The 21218-nt window shown below is 38.8% G+C and overlaps 1 protein-coding gene and 1 long non-coding RNA gene across 2 annotated transcripts in view; one reads left to right on the top strand and one right to left on the bottom strand.

Annotated features, from left to right (window-relative positions):
* Positions 1–21179, bottom strand: part of LOC120300030 — a 32102-nt gene extending 10923 nt beyond the window's left edge. Inside the window, exon 1 of the long non-coding RNA XR_005554528.1 lies at positions 20976–21179. This is a non-coding gene — a long non-coding RNA (uncharacterized LOC120300030). The remainder of the gene's footprint in view (positions 1–20975) is intronic.
* APOH (apolipoprotein H) lies at positions 1095–17667 on the top strand. Its single transcript, XM_039325517.1, has 8 exons — positions 1095–1251; positions 4330–4506; positions 9402–9498; positions 11322–11398; positions 12937–13125; positions 13678–13857; positions 16377–16568; positions 17202–17667. Exons 1-8 carry the CDS (start codon positions 1188–1190, stop codon positions 17264–17266), a joined length of 1041 nt encoding a protein of 346 aa, XP_039181451.1. The 5' UTR covers positions 1095–1187; the 3' UTR covers positions 17267–17667.
* Positions 21180–21218: the final 39 nt, after the last annotated feature.

Raw genomic sequence — 21218 nt, 5'->3', positions numbered from 1 at the left:
CTGAATCAGATCTAATTTCCATCAGAGCACTCTTCAAGGAAACGTTTGCAGAGGAGATTCCTCAAATCACTGTCTATCTTTTCTAGCAATGCTTATGAATGGCCACTGAGCTTGTGTGCGATGAGACCTAGTTTGTAATCAGATGTCTGTCTGTCTGTCTGGCTGTCTATCTATCTATCTATCTATCTATCTATCTATCTATCTATCTATCTATCTATCTATCTATCTATCTATCTATCTATCTATCTCAGTGGTTCTCAACCTTTTTAATGCCACAACCCCAACCGGTCGTAAGTAGAGGACTACTCAACCGGTCGTAAGTCGAGGACTACCCAACTGGTGCAGCACTGTTTGAAGAATGGGACTTTTGGTGGACTCAGCAGGGCAGAGACAGCCTGGACAATTCCTATTGGCTTTTGAAAGCCAATAGAATTAGACTCTATTCAAGAGAGTCTATTCTATTGGCTTTCAAAAGCCAACAGAACAAAAGGGAGTAGCACAGCTAAGGAAAAGGGGGGGGGAAATGGTGGACTGCGTTGTTTGGTGACCCCTGTGAAATGGTCATTCGACCCCAAATGGGGTCCCGACTCACAGGTTGAGAACCACTGATCTATCTATCATCTATCTATCTATTATATTTATATGCCACCAGTCTCACTGTTGAATGATTATTGCCAGTTTGGGCATTGCTTCTTGAATAATTTCAAGCAGTGGTTTCCAAAGAAGGTTGGAGTTGTATGCTTGGGGGGTTCATGCCAGAGAGTTAGAAAGGTTGGAGAGCAGATAGACTTTCTTGATTCTGAAGTCCTGAATCTTGTTAGCCATCTGATCATACCGATCTCTGACATAATTTCTTTGAATTCCTATCATCCAAAGATCATCTTGTTCTCTCGCCACCACATCTGATCAAGATTGAGAAATGAAAGTTATGGGTTGCAAAATATTTGCCAACATATTAGAACTTCAGACTGTAATTATATCTCAACTTTCATAATAATTGCAAAAGGTTGTGCAAGTCTTTGAAATTTATTTACCCAGTGGTATCAGGAATCTTTTCCCCCCTCCATCTTTGGTTGCTAACAATATAAACAAATGTAGGGAGTTAATATTTAGCATTGCTTGATATTTATCTTAGCAAGCAGAGTACTGCATTTGGATTTGTTCTGAGGTTTTGGAAATCTGCAGCCATGTTTCCAGTTCTGTTTAGCTTATGCTTGGTTGCAATAACCCATGTTGCTCTTGCGAGTAAAGGTAAGTGTTTTTGTATTTTGTTTTAACAAGATGAAAATATTATATTTCTTGGAAATTGATCAGTATATTGTGGCATGAGATTTTTCTTAAATGGTGTCTATGCATGTTAATTTGCATGTATGCATTTATGCTCCTTTTATGAAACCAAATTGTTGACCATATCTAGAGTCCTATTCACACATTTTGCTGCAGAGTCACTGGAAACTTGCTTCCCTCCATTTGCCTCCTGAATATTTCCAAAGCATGCAAAATGGGATATTAAACTTTGTAACTTACTCCTGCAATTTGCCTCCAGGGATTTATATCTCACTAAATGACACTAAAATGTTGCTAGAAATTATCTGATCAACCGACTGAAGGTTAAACTAGGTGGCATTTCTATGCAGCTCCTTCTTTTTATATTATTTCCTAAATAGCTCAGTGATCCAGATAGGGACCATAGCAAAAGAACTGTCTCCTTTTCCCTTTTCTTGCTGATAATGTCCCAAATAGTCTCCTTCTCAAATTAGTAAGCCAGGAGCCATTTTTTGATGGGGAACTGAGTGAGACTAATTTTATCCCCATTCTGTATCTTGTGATTCTTTCTTCAATACAATATATATGTTGAGTATTTTGAACATAGGCAAATATTTGTGTGTCTTTTTCACATCTCTAGTTTAAGTCTTAGTTTAGCACCCATTTTAACATTAATGAAATCTTCAAAATTGGTTAACAGGTTAAATAAAATAAAAGAGAATGTTTGTAGCTCAGAGTTTAAATGAGGGGTGCTTTCTGAGCTTGGTTGTTTTCTTGTAGACTTTCATTATCCAAACTAGATAACATTATCAATGCTAGTCAGACTAGCACTGACAATGTTACCTAGTTTAGGAAATGGTTAAATAAAAGACTAAATTTAATCTAAGTTTTAATTTTTTATTAACTGTTTTAGTTGCATTTTTAAAATTAAAAATATCATCTCTCTCACCAGAGTAGAAAGACAAGTTGTCAGCTGAAGAAATAAAAACAAAAAATATACCCCAAAGTATACATGATTAATGCTATATTACATTACTGTTACATATCTCAAAGATAAAAATATTCTGGGTGATCGTTCTCCAGTTATTAATAAGCAAATTGCTTGAAATGTTATAGAGAATTTTCAGCTAGGGACTTTATGAATTGTACTGTAGGGTTTAATTACCAGGTCAAATTGTTTCATCTAAATTTGTGAACTCATGCTTGAAGCATAGCAGGAATGTAGGACCTTGATGAGGGGGAGGGGTATTAAAAGTATTCAGAGGGCAAACATTGTAGTTAAGGTGACCTATATGAGCGGAAATCTGAACACAACACAATTGTGCAAGGCCAGCATCTCTTTCCCCACACCCTCCCAAGGGAAGGAGAACCAGGAAAAAAATAGCAAAGCCAACCAAAAATAATAATAATAAATTACAAAACCAATATTAAACAAATGAACATTTACAGAAATTAAACATAATGCTTTCAAAAAATTGGTTTGGGAAAAAAAATCAAATTACTACCAGATTTTGATAGGTCATCTCTTTCCCAAATTTTGTCACAAATTATGCTACCAAATTCCATGGATAACTTTAGAAATGAAGTTGGCAAGGTAGGAACATTTGGCAAGACAATTTTTCCAGCTTGAGTGAACAATTCTGTCCGAACATCAAAACTGCCTCCCATCTCCTTGAAGAGACTGGCAAAATATCTGTTCATTAGGACAGTCAGAACTAAAAAAGTGGCTAGAATTTAAAGCCCGTAATATAGATCTATATATGCAAAATGTGCAATAAGAAAAATAAAAAGAAATAGAAAGGAGCTTCCAATTTTCTTTTCAGAATATGCAAGTATAATTACAAAATTATTTCTTACTCTGTAGCCACAAAAAGCTCTCATTTTTCGTAGTTAGTTGTTCCTGTTCTATCTTATCTTTCTTTCCTTTTGTGTTTCATTATCTTATATCTTATTCTTTAAAAAAGAAAGCAAATGAAGATTGATGGGTCTTGATTCCATTCCTCGAAACTCTGATATACAGTTGTTGTCTAAAGAATTTATCTTACTAGGGTTTGATGATTAGATTGATTTTGTTGTTATAGAAATGGTTTGAATAGTTGAAGGAAAAGTCTTCATCATGGTTCAGTCCAATCCGGGAATAAACAACATGGCAACTGCTTTAGGAAGAAGGTTGCAATTTATTGAAGAGGAGAGCCAGATAGAAAGATGGCTCTGGAAGAAAAGAGAGAATGAGCACATGTAAGGAGTGGGTTTTTATACCCTCTGGAGCCTTTTGTTTGGAGTTGTTCTTTTGGCATGAACTTTGACCTGAGTCTGAGTGTGCCTTTCTGGTAGACTGATGATGGTGGGTTGATCCTATTATGTCCCAAATGCCATATCCTGCTTCCCTGGAGCTGTGGCTGATGACTCTTAGATTTTTGGTGTGAGGGGTTGTTGATTTTAGGGATCTTTCTTCCTAATCCCAGCTTCCTGATTCCCAGTCTTTCTGACAAGATTATCACATCTGCATTTTTGCAGACCTGGTTTCTGTTTGAGACAGAGATACTTGGAGGGGGGATTGGTTTCTGCCTTTAAATCCTTTAGGGAAAGGATTTTTTAAATATTTCCAAAAACATTTCTTTTTCTGGGGGGGGGACTGACTTCCTACAGAATTAACTAGAAACGTAAGGTTGAGGCTCTACTGCAGCTGAAAAAAACCCCACTGCTTTCTTTCTTTTTCTTTCTTTTTCTCTGTGCTTTTCCTTTTCCTTTCTTTTTCTTTTGTCTCCTATTTGTATTTTACCTTATACTAAACTTTATTTTTTTTTAAGAAATAAAGAATTTATGTTGCATTCACATAACCTTTGGTCTCATCTGTGAAAACACAAAATATACTCATTGACTGTTTATATTAGATTGAAATGAAATAGATGACAATTAAATTTAAATAAATAAATAACCAACCAACCAAATAAACAAACAACCAAATAAAAAATATTATTGCTCCAGGACCACGCAAGACTACTGTTTCATGTACCAACAAATGTTTTCATATATGACTTGTTAGTGCTTAATGTCTTCTAGTTTGTCCAAGGCCTCCGGAAATACCTCTGGCTACCACCAACACAAATAAAGCAGGATACTGGCCTGGAGAAGACATTGTATATCAGTGTAACCCAGGTTATGTTCCCCAGTATGGCTCAAGGAGATATATATGTCCTTCATCTGGTGTATGGCCTACCATTACATTCAGATGTATACGTAAGTAGTTTGCCTTTTTTTTTTGCTTTTTCCACACAAATCAATATTCTTGCTTTTCTTTTAATAAAAACCTATTCGCTATTTTCAGTTTGTTCTATTTTCTATGAAATGTTTCTTAACTTTTCAAACATAATATTTGAATCTTCCAAATTTCTATGGCTCACCCCTCTATCCCCTGTCCTTAGCAAAATCATGAGATTTTTTTTTCTCCTCGGCAAAATCATGAGAATGGGATCATATTCTTGAAGTAAAAGTGTATCAATGTGCCAAAGTTTTAAGGATTTTTTTTTTCTGCAGATCAATCTTAAAAGAGCTAGTTTGGTGCACCCGGTTAGAAATGGGAGACTGTGAGTTCTAGTTCCGCCTTAGGCACAAAGCCAGATGGATAATTTTGGGTCAGTTACTCTCTCTCACCCCTAGGAAGAAGACAGTGCTAAATCATTTCCAAAATCTTACCCAGAAAATTACTAGTCTATGCAGTCACTAGGAATCAATGATGACTTGAAGGCACACACATGTAGACAATAACAATAGCAATAGCTCTTAAACTTATACATTGCTTCATAGTGCTTTACAGCACTCTTTGGGAAGTTTGCAATGTCAGCCTATTGCCCTCAACAATCTGGGTTACAATTTTACCAATCTCGGAAGGATGGAAGGCTGAGTCAACCTTGAGCCTGTCAGAATCAAACTCCAGGCTGTGGAATGCAGAGTTAGCCTGCAATACTGCATTCTAACCACTGTGCCACCATGACTCTATGCATCAAGGATTGGATCTTGTGACTGAAGTCTATACCACATTGATTAGTAAACCCCTAAACGGTCCTCTGCAGAGGATGGCAAGTGCTTGCAAGGAAGATTTGAATCATCTCTGGACCTGCAGAGTTTGTGTGTGTGTGTGTCCATTTCACTGCTTTTGACTAAGACCTGGCAATTTCAAACATGCCTCTGTGATAGCAGTCCCAAATACACCTAATCAATACAGAAAGTCTCAGCAATGTAGTAGAGTTTTACCAATAGTATCCTGAACAAGGATTCAGTGATATTAGAAACTTCTTGGAAAAGTTGGCTGTTTTGTTTTTAACCATTTAGTTGTGTCCAACTCTTGGTTTTATAGGCAAGTGCTCTACAATGCTACTCTGTCAAGCAGAGCTTCTTTCAACTGTTGGCTGTTCAACTTTCCATTAAATTTGATGCTATCAAGCCAGTGGATTCTTTGCTTGCTCCTTCTTCTTTGTCCACTAACCATTCCTAGTATCCTTGCCTTTTCCAATGAATTTGTACACATAACATGGCCAAAGTAAATCAGATGTAGTCTTATGATTTTAGCTGCCAGTGATGTACATCCCATATTTTCAAAATGGCAATTTGTTTTTTACTTATTTAATGGGATTGCACTGTCAAAGCCACCAGGACGGAGATCTGACTAAATAATAATAATAATAATAATAATAATAATAATAATGCAAATAGGTGGGCGTGGAATGCTACAAGTATATCAGATGGTTGAAGAAGAAAAAATGGCTTTGGAAGAATATCTGAAGAACAATGATGAAGATGCACTGAAGTTAGTATATCAGGAAGGCTTACTAACTACTGGAGAGACCAAACTGGCCTACAAGAAAGACCAAATGAAGAACAGAATAGAGGCATGGGAAGACAAAGCACTACATGGCCAATACATGAAAAAAATAGCTGGGAAAGCAGATAATAATAAAACCTGGCAATGGCTAAGAGCAGGAAAATTGAAGAAAGAGACCGAGGGACTAATTCTGGCTGCACAAGACCAAGCCTTAAGGACAAATGCATACAAAATCAAAATTGAGAAGACAGCAACAGACAGTAAGTGCCGCCTATGCAAAGAAGCTGAAGAAACAGTGGACCACTTGGTAAGCTGTTGCAAGAAGATTGCACAGACTGATTACAAGCAGCGGCATGACAAAGTAGCAACAATGGTGCATTGGAAGATCTGCAAAAAATATCATTTGCCTGTAAGCAAAAACTGGTGGGATCATAAAATAGAGAAAGTCATAGAAAATGATAAAATTAAACTGCTTTGGGACTTCAGAATTCAAACAGACAAGCACCTGCAACATAACACCCCAGACTTAACAATTGTCGATAAGAAAGACAAAAAAGTCTGGATAGTGGACGTGGCAGTGCCTGGAGATAGCAGAATAGAAGAGAAAGAACTGGAGAAGATAACAAAATACAAAGACCTACAAATAGAAATAGAAAGACTGTGGCAAAAGCAAGCAAGGGTAGTACCAATAGTCATAGGCTCCTTGGGTGCAATCCCAAAACAACTGGAGCACCACTTGAACACCATTGGCATTGACAAATTCGCTATTAGTCAATTGCAAAAGGCGGCCTTATTAGGAACTGCTTCCATCCTGCGACGATATCTGTAATACCATCAAACATTCACATCTGCCTATCCCAGGTCCTGGGTAAGGACTCGATAGGTAGACAAAATGCCAAATCCAGTGTGAACATCTGTCTGACTGTGCGATGATCGATAATAATAATAATAATAATAATAATAAAGTTGGAAGGCATTTTGGAGGTCTTCTAGTCCAACCCCCTGCTCAGGCAGGAAATCCTATACCATTTCAGACAAATGGCTGTCCAGTCTCTTCTTAAAAATTTCCAGTGTTGGAGCATTCACCACTTCTGGAGGCAGGTTTTTCCACTGGTTAATTGTTCTAACTGTCAGAAAGTTTCTCCTTGGTTCTAGGTTATTTCTCTCCTTGATTAGTTTCCATCTGTTGCTTCTTGTCCTGCCTTCAGGTGCCTTGGAAAATAGCTTGACTCCCTCTTCTTTGTGGCAGCCCCTGAGATATTGGAATACTGCTATCATGTCTCCCCTCGTCCAGCAGCCTTTCCTTATATGCTTTAGCCTCCAGTCCCCTAATCATCTTTGTTGCTCTTCTCTGTACTCTTTCAACATCTTTTTTACATTGTGGTGACCAAACCTGAATGCAGTATTCCAAGTGTGGCCTGACCAAGGCATTGTAAAGTGGTATTAATACTTCACGTGATCTTGATTCCATCCCTCTGTTAATGCAGCCCAGCACTGTGTTGGCCTTTTTGGCAGCTGCAGCACACTGCTGGCTCATATTTAAGTGATTGTCCACTAGGATTCCAAGGTCCCTTTCACAGTTACTACTATTGAGCAAGGTACCCCCTATACTATACCTGTACATTTGGTTTTTCTTGCCTAAATGTAGAACCTTACTTTTTTCACCACTGATTTTCATTTTGTTAGATAGCGGCTAGTGTTCAAGTCTGTCCAGATCCTCCTGTATCCTAAGCCTGTCTTCTGGAGTGTTGGCTATTCCTGCAAGCTTGTATCGTCTGCAAATTTGATGATTTCCCCATCTATCCCCTCGTCCAAATCATTGATAAAGATGTTGAAGAGCACTGAGCCCAGAACAGAGCCCTGGGGCACCCCACTACACACGTCCCTCCATGTAGATGCAGTTCCATTGAGAACCACATGCTGAGTACAGTCGGTCAGCCAGCTACAGATCCATATGGTGGTGATGCTGTCTTATTCCCTGATTAGGTTGAAGTATCTTGTTAGACAGGGTCAGTATCTAAAGTAAGTCATTTTATTCAGGCATCCATGGACGAAAATCCTACAAACAACTCTCTTCTTTTGGAAGATAAAAATTATTACAAGGAAAAAAAGAGTCAAATTAAAAACTTTTATTGCCTTTTCATAAGGTGTGAATTGTGCAGCCTAAAATGATTGATTCACTCTTCCTAGTAGGAGGATTAGAGTTGCCCCTCCTTTATTTACCCAGATCACCCCTGGCACTTATGGCAAGCAAGAAGAGCAGGCATTGAAAACGGTAGGAGTTCTTCTGTTAAAGAGATCTGTGTACATCTTCAGATCAAGCAATCATATTAGGATAATCATCACCATGGGTACATAAAATTAATCCCCAATTGCTTTGACTTCTAAGTTGGAACCTACCCTTGGGCTCTATTTGCAATGGCTTCCTCACTAGTCTGCATCATTATTTCCTTTCTTTTGAAAAAAAAATTCCCAACGAATCCTTTTGATAATGCAAAATAGATGGAAACATCAGTAAACGCTTTTCTTGCTCTGGTGAGAAAAGCTGTAATTATTGGTTTCTTTTAACTCTTAGTTATTTAAACAAATCTCAAATCATGTTTAAAAGGGCAAATAATATAGAATACATTAGGCAAAAACAGATGAAGGTGAACTATTCTGAATGGTGTGGCTTCTTGAAGCTTATATGATATTAGACCTTTTTCTTAGGGACAAATGTGTTCAAAGAAATGTTGGTACTAAGAATTTAAATTACTCCTATGGCATCTGCTTCCCAGCACTGACTTTCTGCAGAAGAATTTAGCCTGAGAAAAAGCCTCAATTACTTGATCTCCACAGATCTCATCCTTTCTGGCCTGTTGTGACTGGAACACCATTATTCTTGAGTGCAAGCAGGTTAATTCTGCTATTATGCTTATGGGTTTATTGTCTTAGTTCAGTGGTTCTCAACCTGTGGGTCGGGACCCCATTTGGGGTCAAACGATCATTTCACGGGGATCGCCAAACAAGGCTGTCCGCCATTTTTCCCCCCTTTTCTTTGGCCACGCCCCTGGCACCGGTGATGTATAAGTGGTTGGGGGTCACCACAACATGGGGAACTGTATTATGGGGTCGCGGCATTAGAAAGGTTGAGAACCACTGTCTTAGTTCATCAAGCAGAAAATGATCTATTGTTAATAATCTATCCATCCATCCATTGAAATGAATTGATTTAACTTGGTGATTGCTTCATGTTTACAGTGTATCTATTTGTCTCTTCCCCAATTAAATATTAATCTATGTATACATATATATATTTATATATATTAAACAGCCAAGAAATGTCCCTATCCTGGACCCTTGAATGATGGAGCGATATATGTCGATGACCTCAATTACTTGAGTGTCATAAACTTTTCCTGTAATACTGGGTAAGTTTGTATACCAGCCTATTGAAATGGACTTTTGTCTCTCACAAATTAAATTTGTAACATGTACTTATGTTATCTATATCAAGTAAATACATAATATTCTCTATTCTTACTCCCTTTGTTGATTTTTAAATGATGAATATCTTGCTTTAAAAAAATTGGGGGGGGTGTTAAGGGACATTTTATTTCTAGTCTTAAAGTAAGAGTTGATATTAAGTGTTCTCTACATCCTTGGAAGAAGTCGAAAGTCATTCTTGGCCTATGTTTGTATTTTTCTTTTTCTTTATACTTTTTCACACTTTTACCCATATTTTCCTTTTAATCTTTATCATTTCTTTTGATTATTAGTTTGTGTTGTTTTCAATGCTTTGTAAAATGCAATAAAATGATTTGGGAAAAAAACATATTCAGCCATTACAGGTTTTCCTGGGAATAAGCTATTATTGTTTCAAGAAAACAAATACTGTAAGGGCCAATTAGAAATCTCAGTCTGTATATTTTATGACTCTGTGGCCAAACTGTTTCAAAGGTCAGTTGTGATATGTTTCAAACACTATTAAAGTGTGTAAAGAAGGAAAATAAAACTAAAACCACGCTTTGGCCCTGATCTTGCAGCACTTTCTAACTCACCCAAAGTTCCTTCTTGGTGAGTCTGGAAGCAGACAACCACATTCACTAGGCTTCCCATTCATAAAGCCTTGCCCACCTTCTCCAGAAAGTCCCTGGGTTTCATGAGGCCTCGCACCAAGGCAAAGCAAGAGGACATACTTGTCTCTTCTCTGTTGACCAGACAGGTAACAAGCAAGTGTGACTCAGTTGCTGCAGTCTGTCAAGTTTGCTACCACTTCTATAATAAGAGGCTCCCCCCCCCTTTTTTTGGTCTAGGAACTTTTTTCCCTTTCTTTTTCTAAAAAACTAGGTAGGTAAGCAACGTTGTCCCCAGCCATAACTATGTGAGTGGTGTTAGTTGGACTTTGTACCAGTTTAAATCATTGGGGGGGGGGGTAAATTTAACCCTTCAATGAATGGGGTGATTGAGTCAATTGACACCTTCCATTGTGGTTTCCACAACATAGAAACCTCCTAATTGACTCAGTTAAAAGATATTTGTTCCAGATGTTCAAAAGAGAATCCCAACAATTTAGCAAGATTCATACATTGTGCTAATCCATGATTTCTTTTCCATTCACTTTGTTGAATAAATCCCAATGGCTGGGTTGACATATCAGTATAATTCACAAATCATGTTTTGGAAACCATGGTGGTTGAATTTATATAAGGCAGGAAGCCAAACCAAACAAAATATGTTAGAGTGGAATGCAATAAATGCTCCCTGGTCATTACAGGTAGTCCTCGACTTACAATTGAGCCCAAAATTTCCACTGCTAAGCAAGGCAGTTGTTAAATGAGTTACGCCTCATTTTATGACCTTTCTCTGCCACAGTTGATAAATGAATTACTGCAGTTATTAGGGGAGTCATGTGATTCTTAAACTAATCTGGCTTCCCCCATTGACCTTGCTTGTTGGAAGCTGACTGGGAAGGTTGCAAATGGTGATCACATGACCCTGGGACAGTGCAATTGTCATAAATATAAGCCAGTTGTCAAGAGCCTGAATTTTGATCATGTAACCAGGGGGATGCTGCAAAGGTCATGTGAAAAATGGTCATGCATCATTTTTCTCAGTGCCGTTGTAACTTCGAACGGTTACCAAATGAATGTTGTTAAGTACTGTATTGTTACTGCTTTCCTATTAGAAGATGTTTATCAAGCAAGATGTAACCATTTTCAGAACTATTTTCATGAAAGTATCTTATCCTCAGGTTTGTTCTTGAAGGACCAACAAGCAGTCAATGCCAGGCAGATGGGAGCTGGAGTGCAAGCCTGCCTGAATGCCAACGTAAGTATCAGAAGATATTAATATACATACAAAGAAATGCACCGACCGTCTCACTAATTGGAATAGTGAATTTATCCAGGTACTTAACTTTTTTCAACGTGCAAACCTTTAGATGGAAGGACAATTGAAATAGGAAATTTCTTTTAAAATGATTTCAATCAGAAACATTCCTGAGGGAGAGCTATAATATTGAAAAATGTTGGAAATAAGCCCAAACCAGGAAACTACATTTATGGCTTGGCTAGGCTTTCTATACCTGCCTTGCAAAACTTGAAATGACCATGAGGGGCAACAAAGAGAGCGAATTTCTTACATGTCTTGTTGGCTGCCATCTATAGGTAGCCCTTGACTTATGAACACAATTGAGCCCAAAATTTCTATTGCTAAGCAGGACAATTGATGAGAATTTTGCTCAATTTTATGACCTTGTCTCAATTGTTAAGTGAATCATTCAGTCACTAAGTGAACCTGGCTTCCCTCATTGACTTTACTTGTTAGAAGACAGCTGGGAAGGTTACAAATGATAATCACATGAGACCGAGTCAATGCATCTCCCATAAATATATCCAGTTGCCAAGCACCCAAATTTTGATAATGTGACCATGGGGATACTGTAACAGTCATTAAGTGTGAAAACCGGTCATAAGTCACTTTTTTCAGTGCTGATGTGATTTCAAATGGTCACTAAACAAATGGTTGTAAGTCAAAGACTACCTGTAATGGTCATCCAATTATTTTGTAGCCCAGGTGTGGTAATCGTAGCTCAGCACAATGTTCAAATCTGCCTTGTGCATTTTTCATCCAGATTTATTCCTGAATAGCTACATAGGCAAATCTTATTCACATAATTAATGAGAAGCAGTGGATGGACTTCAGTACATAAAATAAAAAAAAATAGAAAAATACAACTTGAAATAAAGATTGAGGAAATGTTACATATAGTGGTGTGTAGGCGAGCATTATCATGAACTAACACCACATTGGAAGTGGTACCATAGAAATCCCGCCAAATGTGAAGATGCCAAAGGAGTACTGCTAGTGAAGTTCATGGAGCGTGGTTCGACCATCAATTCAGAAGTCTACTGTGAAACATAACGAAAACTCAGACGAGCCATCCATAACAAGCATTGGTACATGCTGACTTCTGGTGTGGTGTTGGTTCACGATATTGCTTGCCCGCACACTGCTAGACACACCAAAGAACTTTTGAAGCAGTTCTGATGGGATGTTTTTAATCATACACCCCTTGCCCAAATTTGGTGCCGAGCGTCTACTAAGGAGTTTCAAGCCTTGTAAGACATTATGGCAAGTGCCTCAATTTGAATGGCGATTATGTCAAAAAGTAATGTAATGTTGTAGTTTTCTAATGTGTATAATAAAAGTTCTGTATCTGCGAATATCTGTCATTGATAACCAAACAGAGGTTTATTTCCGAATTGCCCTCATATATAATGAATTCCATAGGGAAAAGTTTATGTGTGATTTTTAGCATTTTGGGGAGGGGCGTTATGTTAAACAGATTTGCTTTGTTTTTCTAGCTGTGATTTGCCCTCCACCTCCAGTTTCTGAATTTGGAGTTCTCTCTTACCATAAAATTGATTCTAGAGATACATTTATTTTCCAAGACACAATCAGATTTAGATGTCTGTTACCTTTTGCACTGTTTGGAAGTGAAACAGCTACCTGTCAGGCTGATGGAAGTTGGAGTGCATTACCTGAATGCAAATGTAAGTCCTATAAAATAGTATTGTTGATGGGAATTTTGGGGTATTGGCAAAATATCTTGAGAGAACCACATTGGAGAAAGCTGGCTTAAAGTAAAATTAGGTATGTTGCCTCTGAATGGTCTCCCAACCATCACCTAGTAGGAATTCTTTGACTGGGGCTCGATCGACTTTGCAGTCAGGACATAAAGGACTTTTCTATTGGTAACCTTCAACTACTTGCCTCCAGTACATAAAGCAGCTGGACAAAAATGTCATGTAAAAACTGCTTCTCCAGATTTCAACTCTCTCCTCCGCTTTGATCAAAGTGATGGACAGCTGCCCTGTCTGGACTCCCTGCGTGGGTCATCAGCGGGAAGAGAACACTTTGGATACCCTACAAGAAAATTTGGGTGAAGGCTTTGCTCTCAGCAAGAAAGGAGTGGGCTGAGGATGACACCTTCTGTTCTTACTGTCCAAAACAGTACATGTTCCTTACACTGGGACAAGCAGGAAATACAAATTAGCCCAAAATGCAAGCCCTGGATTTCCCATTTTCTCTTTTTTTCTTAACAGCTGTAGAATGTCCTCCTCCAGAACCAATAGAACATGGATTCATAAACGGAGCTCTTCGTAATATTTTTCATTACCAAGATACTGTGAGTTATGGTTGTAATCTACCTTATATTATGGATGATGCTTCAGAATCAAGGTGTGAGAAAACAGGAACTTGGTCAAATAAACCAACTTGCAAAGGTAAAACAGCATGTATTGTATTTGTTCAAAATATCTTGATTTTGTTAAAAAAAATCTTAACAATGTATATGAATGTTCATAATGGTTAAGACAGTTTATTTAACAATCCATAATATCTGAATTCACAAATGATGAAGAGGGACACAGAATGTTTACTAAATCTACAAATGACACAAAATGGGAAGTATAGCTAATATATTAGAAGAGAGAAATAAATTTCACATGATCTTGATAAGTAGAAAAACTGAGGTGAAAGTTACATAACTGAATTTAGCAGATTAGTAAAAAAAACTTCACTTAGGAAGTAAAATCAAATGCATAGAAATAGAGATAGAAGTATCTGGCTTGGTAATCATTTTTATTTAAAAGACATTGGAACAGCATTGACTGTATATTGAATACGAGTTAGTAGAATGATAAGGCTAGAAAAGCAATTTTTAATGTATTTATTATAAGTAATTTTTAGATACTTTAGTCATTTGATTTGGCTTTATTCTACTGTGGTCAGACTTAAGTACCATTTCTGAGCATCACTTTTAGAATAGATACAGGACAAGTTTGAAGAAGTAAAAGGGTGACATCAAAGGACTAGAAATTAAATTGGGCAAAGAGAGAATGAAAGAACTGGGCATGTTCAGCCTTGAGAAGACTAAGGCTTCTTAAAGGATGCCACACAGAAGAAAGTCAAACTTGTTCCATTTTATTATTGAGTGCAGAATATGTAATAGTGGATTTAAAGCTATAGGAAGCTTTAAAAAATTAAGTTTTTTCTGACAGTATAAAAACATGTTTAGTTATTTACTATTTATTTTCCATCAGAATCCACAGATCCCTGATGGCTTGCAAATATAAAAACACGAAACAGAATCTATAGGTGCCTGAGAAGGGGAGGGGCATTTTTTTCCAAATATTTCTACCCATCCAGCCTGAGCCAACAGATTGGACATACTGCAAATCCCATCAGCCGAAGAGTTCAGACTGACAGGAACTAGAAGAGAGCCTTTTCCCACTGTAGCCCTTGCCTTATGGAATATTCTCCCCTCAGAGAACAGAATGAACCCAACCTAGTGGGCTTTTCACAAAGCTTTTAAAGCTTGGCTATATGTCTGGGCCTGGAGCAGGGGATGTGTGAAAGGCCCCGTTACATGGCTTTACTATTAGGTGATTAATCATCAGGGATGCTGTTTCTAATAATTTACTTTGCGGATGTCTTTTTGTTTTGTTTTATAATTTTAGAATTGTAAGCCGCCCAGTGTCAGTAGAGTTGGGCAGCTATAGAAATTGAATGAATGAATGAATGCAAGAATGAATGAAAGCACAATACAAAAAAAGAAAAAATCAAGTCACCTACAGTGAACATTATAATAATCAAACAGCACAGATTAAGGCAGTGCTTCTCAATTATTTTCTGTCATTCCCCCCTAGGAAGAAGAAAACATTTCGCGCCCCCCCACGCGACTGTAAATAGTATCATTTCCGGGTCTAAAAGTCACACAGGCGGGTTTGGCCAATCAGGATAGAGCATCATGTCTATCCAATCGGGTCCTTTGCATGTGTCACGTGCGTTGGTGGTCATGTTGTCCTCCGCGTCGGGCTGCTACTGATCCGATCTAGAAATCCAATGACAGTATTTGCCGAGGTCAAACGAGCCCCCCTTTACGGAGCCTCGCGCCCCCCCTGGGGGGCGCGCCCCACTATTTGAGAAGCACTGGATTAAGGCAATGTTGGCTTTCAAAGGCTGTGGAAAATCACTCCATTTTTACACTCTTTCAAAACGATGCTTAAGTTATCACTGGCTACCTCGAGAAAAATGCTAGTTCATAGGATGAGGACCCCAACTGAAATATTGCCAACCCTGGGTTTCCCCACCAGTCTCACTTCATTGGAGTGGAACCCATCACCATTCTCATCCAGGGCAACTGTACCAGGTGGATTAGTTTTACCTGGAGAAGGTGATCTTGGAAGTACCTCAGAGCCAAAACCACTTAGAACTTAAAATAATAACAATCAAAACCAACCTTTGAACTGCAGTGTTTACATTATTTGTTTAATTTGGGTGTGATGACCCTTACCTATTGGCACCTAGGCTGCTACTTTCTGCATAAGTTGGAGCTTCTAAATAGTTTTCAAATGTAGCCAACATAGCTGTGAGAAATGTGTTCCCATCTCCTTTAAGTATAGCAACTTAATTCCCCCCCCCATTTGTCTCAGTCATTTTAAAGTATGAATCTTTCACGTATAACATGTAAAGGTATACTTATATGACTAGCTGCTTTGGAACACACATAATATTTAAAAAAGGGTAAAGTCTTTTGGGTGAGGCAGAAGATATATAAAGGAAATTTTTAAATAGAGGTTGCTGTGGAAAAAACACAATTAAGTTGAATAACCTGCATTTGACCATTTTTACTTAATTTAGAAAATCACCGGTTAAATAAAGGAGTCAGACATTATATGATTGTTGACCAATGATTTTTTTCAAACTATGCTTTTTATGTTCCTTCTTCCTCTTCCCGTAGCACCATGTAAAATATCACTTACAAGAGCAACAGTGTTATACAATGGACAGAAAATAAAAGTGAAAGAACTTAACAGTATACAACATGCTGAGACAATCTGGTTTTTCTGTGTAAGAAAAACAGAGAAGTGCAGTTATGAAACACCAGCTCAATGCATAGATGGCCAACTTTCAATCCCTGACTGTTTTGAAGGTATGAATATGTTCTTTTTTTTTTTTTGATTAACACGAGAACAGATGATACAACTTTTTCTACATTAATTTGGTTGGCATTGTGGGAAACATAAAATTAATGGAAACATCCAGAGCTTCCAAGAATGGTATGGGGCAAAAATGCCTAATAGAGAATGAAAATCAAATTCCATCCATCCATCCCATTTTGAAACTGCCCATCTCCCTCATAGAGATTACATGAGATTTATGCCTAAACATCTTTGAAGCCACTGAGTATATAAGATACTTTTGCCTGAGTTTTGACCGCTTAATCTGCGGATGTGAGGAGCTTCCCATCCCTTCCACAGTGGTTGTGATGTTATAGGAACATCATTTCCAAATACTGTTGCACTTACTTCGTATTGCACCAATATAGTAAGAATAAAGTTTTCCTGCATTGGAGGGAAAAGGATATGAGAAATTAATATAGTTTTTATAGTAATCATACCCGGTTTCTAGATGGATTTCATAAATACAGGATGGCTCTCCCACTCCCCCACAAATCAGATGTTGAAGAAACAACCATGTAAACAGAGGAGCTTTCCTAGAGCTAGATTGTGTGTTTACTAAATAAGGATCTTGACTATATAAATGTGTAACTTATTTTATACAGAACGTAGCTGGTGGGCATCCATTTGGACAAAAGATCCAGCAAACATGACTCCATGTAGCAACTAACTGAAGATATCTCCCTGTCCTCCATGAGGTATCAAAAAAGGAGTGCTTATAAATGGAGAATTCAATTTTCTTCAGGATCACAGCTATTTGAAATACAAACATATACTTTCAATCAATGACATACTTACACTTAAATTGCATATTCTCCTGATATTTTTGTCCATCATATTACTTTTCTGAATACATGTACCCAGTATATGTACAATTAATGCTCTTTTATCAAATATAAGGCAAACAATAATGCACTATTGTTTACTTTGATGGGATTCTTATTATTTTAATATTTTGCTTTGTAAATTAGTCTAAAACTATTAGATTGTTTTGTTCTATGATGCATAAAATACCCCGACACTTTTCTAGCTTTGATTTAATAAAACATGCATATACCCCAATTATGAAAATTTCAAGGCACTTGAAATATAGTTAATTGACAACATTGTTAACCTCTGTGTGCCTGATGGGACGTTCCAGGGTCTTGAGCACCTACAAGGTCAATTCCTCAATTCATAATCAGGCAAAACTAGGATTTGCAAGAAAAGGTGCTTTCTTGTATTGATCTTAACAAGCAGTTAGGATCATACTGAGCTAGTATCTTTTAAACATAAGCGTATTTATTTATAATTAAGATGCATAAGGCTGTCCAGCTCAACATTGACTCTGGCCCACATTAAAAACAGATACAAACTTAAAAATGATAAAATAAGTGGAAAACATAGTGGGAAAAACAAATATATACTAACTAAAACACATCCTGCTTGTCACATAAGGGGGAAAAAAAATCAGCCTTTCAGATATTGTCCAAACCTCTGGAGGAAGGCTATTCAAAGGGATAAGTGCTGTGACAGAGAAGTCCTGCTCCCTAGATCCATCAAATAATTTCAGTCATTAGAACAGAAGTCAAGCATATCTGCGGTGTTGGATCTTATGGGTCAAGGAGAAATGATGAGAAAGAGGCAATCCCTCGGATAGTCAGGCCCTATGCTTTGAAGGTTTTTATATTTGATGACCAATATCTTGGAGTGAAATCAGAAGCTCACTGGCAACCTATGCAGCTGACATAGCAGACATATTAGTGATAATTGATGGTATCAAAAGCTACTGAGAGACTAAGGCAGCGGTTCTCAACTTATGGGTCGCGACCCCATTTGGGGTCGATCGACCATTTCACGGGGGTCACCAAGCAAGACTGTCCGCCATTTTTTTCCCCTTTTCCGGCGGGTGCCTTACCTCCCTTGGGCTGGGCCAGCTGGTGGCCCAGCTGGTGGTCGGCCTGCTCCGTCTCTGCCGCTTGCCAGTTACGCCTTGGCCAGTGCAGGGGGCAGCCCCACGCATGCGCGGCGCTCCCGGGCAGGGAAAGTCCTTGACTTACAACCGGTTGGGTAGTCCTCGACTTATGACCGGCTTAGTCCTCGACTTACGACTGGTTGGGGGTCACGGCATTAAAAAGGTTGAGAACCACTGGACTAAGGAGAACCAGATTATCAACAAGTGAATTTAATGCTGTCTCTTCCTCAACAATGTTACCCAAAAAAAGGGAAGATTGGAGAAAATTGTACAGAACCACTTAGTTCTAGTGATGACTTTGAAGAGAGGATACACATCTTTTCTCAAGGATGAATTTATGGCCACATGGATTCATCTAATGGTATACATTACTTTATGGGAGGCCTTAACTAACCAGGGAAGGATATAGATCTAATAATGGTCAGACTAAGAATTGCAAGTATTCTTCCTCAGAAATCATACAAAACTTCCAATCCTAAACAGGGCAAGATTATGCCTTGGGCAGCTTGACAGGACCTTCTAGTCGGAATAATCAGAACTGCCTGTCAGTTATTTGAGGATATGACAACAGCCAAATAATAATTGCCTTTTGTCTCTTATAAACATGATGTAATTTCTAATATGAACTCTTACATGTGTTTAGTTGTGTTTGTTCTTTTTTCCCCCCAGAGCAGGGGTCGCCAACCTTTCTGGGTTGGCGGCCTGGTGGGAAAGGGAGGGACAGGCACCTTTATGCACGCATGTGCACACATGCAAATGTGACTGCATGCGCATACACGCAAATGGGGTTGTGAGCATGTGCACTCCGCAAATGGGGCAGCTAGCGAGGCGCGTGGCTCAGCTAGCATTGGTGCACGGCTTGGTTAGTGCTGGGGAGAGGCTTGTGGCTCAGCTAGCACTGGCAAGAGGCATGTGGTTCAGCTAGCGCTGGCATGCGGCTTTGGGCTCGGCTAGTGCCGGTGAGAAGCTCACAGCTCAGCTAGCACTAGCATGCAGCTCATGGCTCAGCTAGTGCCAGCACATGCACATGTGCACGTGCACTGGATACCCACTCACGCAACCCGGTAGCCAAGAGCCCATGGCCCAGTAGTGGGCTGTAGACCATAGGTTGAGGACCTCTGCCCCAGAGGAATTCTCTTCTATCATTTTATCTCCCAAAATAATCCAGAGTTAAGTCATTTAAGCTTTTGTGGGCTGCAACAAGTACTCTGTATTTTCTCCAGGATCATACTGGCAGTTTAAGATTAGTTTAAGATTAGAATTAATAATTATAAACAGAAAATCAATTTCTGGTTGCCTGCGTCATTATAAAAAAGGTTCATATATGCTGTTTGTCTAGACCAGGGGTAGGCAACCTTGGCTCTTTTATGACTCGTGGACTTCAACTCCCAGCATTCCTGAGCCAGCTATGCTGGCTCAGGAATGCTGGGAGTTGAAGTCCACGAGTCATAAAAGAGCCAAGGTTGCCTACCCCTGGTCTAGACCAAGGGTAGGGAACCTTGGCTCTTTTATGACTTGTGGACTTCAACTCCCAGAATTCCTGAATCAGCTGGTTCAGGAATTCTGGGTATTGAAGTCCACAAGTCATAAAAGAGCCAAGGTTCTCTACCCCTGCTCTAGACAAATATAGCTGTATCTTATATTTACCTCACCAATTGATACAGATTTGGCAGTGTGAACACCAACTGGGTACTTCACCGGATTCTTTAAAGCAGGGGTTCTCACTAAAAAGCTTATTTCCACCTGTAATTTATTGTAGGGAATGGATTAAGTCCATTAATGTTGTTGCTGCAACGCTTCCTTTGGCTCTGGCAATGAAGCTTTTGTCCCTCTCTTTTAAGGCTGTTTCTTTACTTTTAATGCAGTAAACCAAGACAGAAGATCCTAAGTTTCCCTGAAGCTGCATCCACATCCGAAAAGGGTGCATCCATACTGGTGCAAAAACATGGTTGAAGCCATCAGTCCTTTCACCATTCCCGACACTCCTGGAGGACACTAAAACCAGAACCCACCACCTTATAAAAAATTATACAGATAGTCCTTGACTTATAACAGTTCATTTAATGATTGTTTGAAGTTACAATGGCAATGATAAAAGTGATTTATGACCATTTTTCACACTTATGACCCACAGCATCCCCAGGATCACATGATCACGATTAGAATGCTTGGCAACTGGCTCATATTTATGACCATTGTGTTCTGTGGTCATGTGACCCCCTTTTGCGACCTTCTGACAAGCAAATTCAATGGGGAAGCCAGATTCACTTAACAACCATGTTACTGATTTAACAACTGCAGGGATTCACCTAAGAAACGTGGCAAGAAAAATCGTAAAATGGGGCAAAACTCACTGAAAAAAATTCTCAGCAACACAAATTTTGGGTTCAGTTGTGGTCGTAAGTCGAGGACTACTTGTACTTACTGCAAAGCCCCGGAGGCTCATCTTTACTAAGGAGGGTGAGGCCAAACCCGAGCTTTTGTCTTTATTTCCAGAAGACAGCAGCTTTCCTCCGCTTTGCTTTCTTCATTTTCCCCCTCCAGGAAAAATAACCCCACCAGCTTTTTTGACCTCCAAGTCCGCCCCTCCAATACCGAAGTCTAACGTTCCCGGAAGACTCACAAACTCCGCGTTGCGTGGCAACCGCCCGCCAAGCTTTTCACCGGA

Source organism: Crotalus tigris, unplaced genomic scaffold, assembly GCF_016545835.1.
Source record: "Crotalus tigris isolate CLP2741 ecotype Arizona unplaced genomic scaffold, ASM1654583v1 scf7180000024337.5909745, whole genome shotgun sequence".
Taxonomy (NCBI): domain Eukaryota; kingdom Metazoa; phylum Chordata; class Lepidosauria; order Squamata; family Viperidae; genus Crotalus; species Crotalus tigris.
Note: the sequence above shows the minus strand (reverse complement) of the source record. Positions and strands in the feature narration are given on the sequence as shown.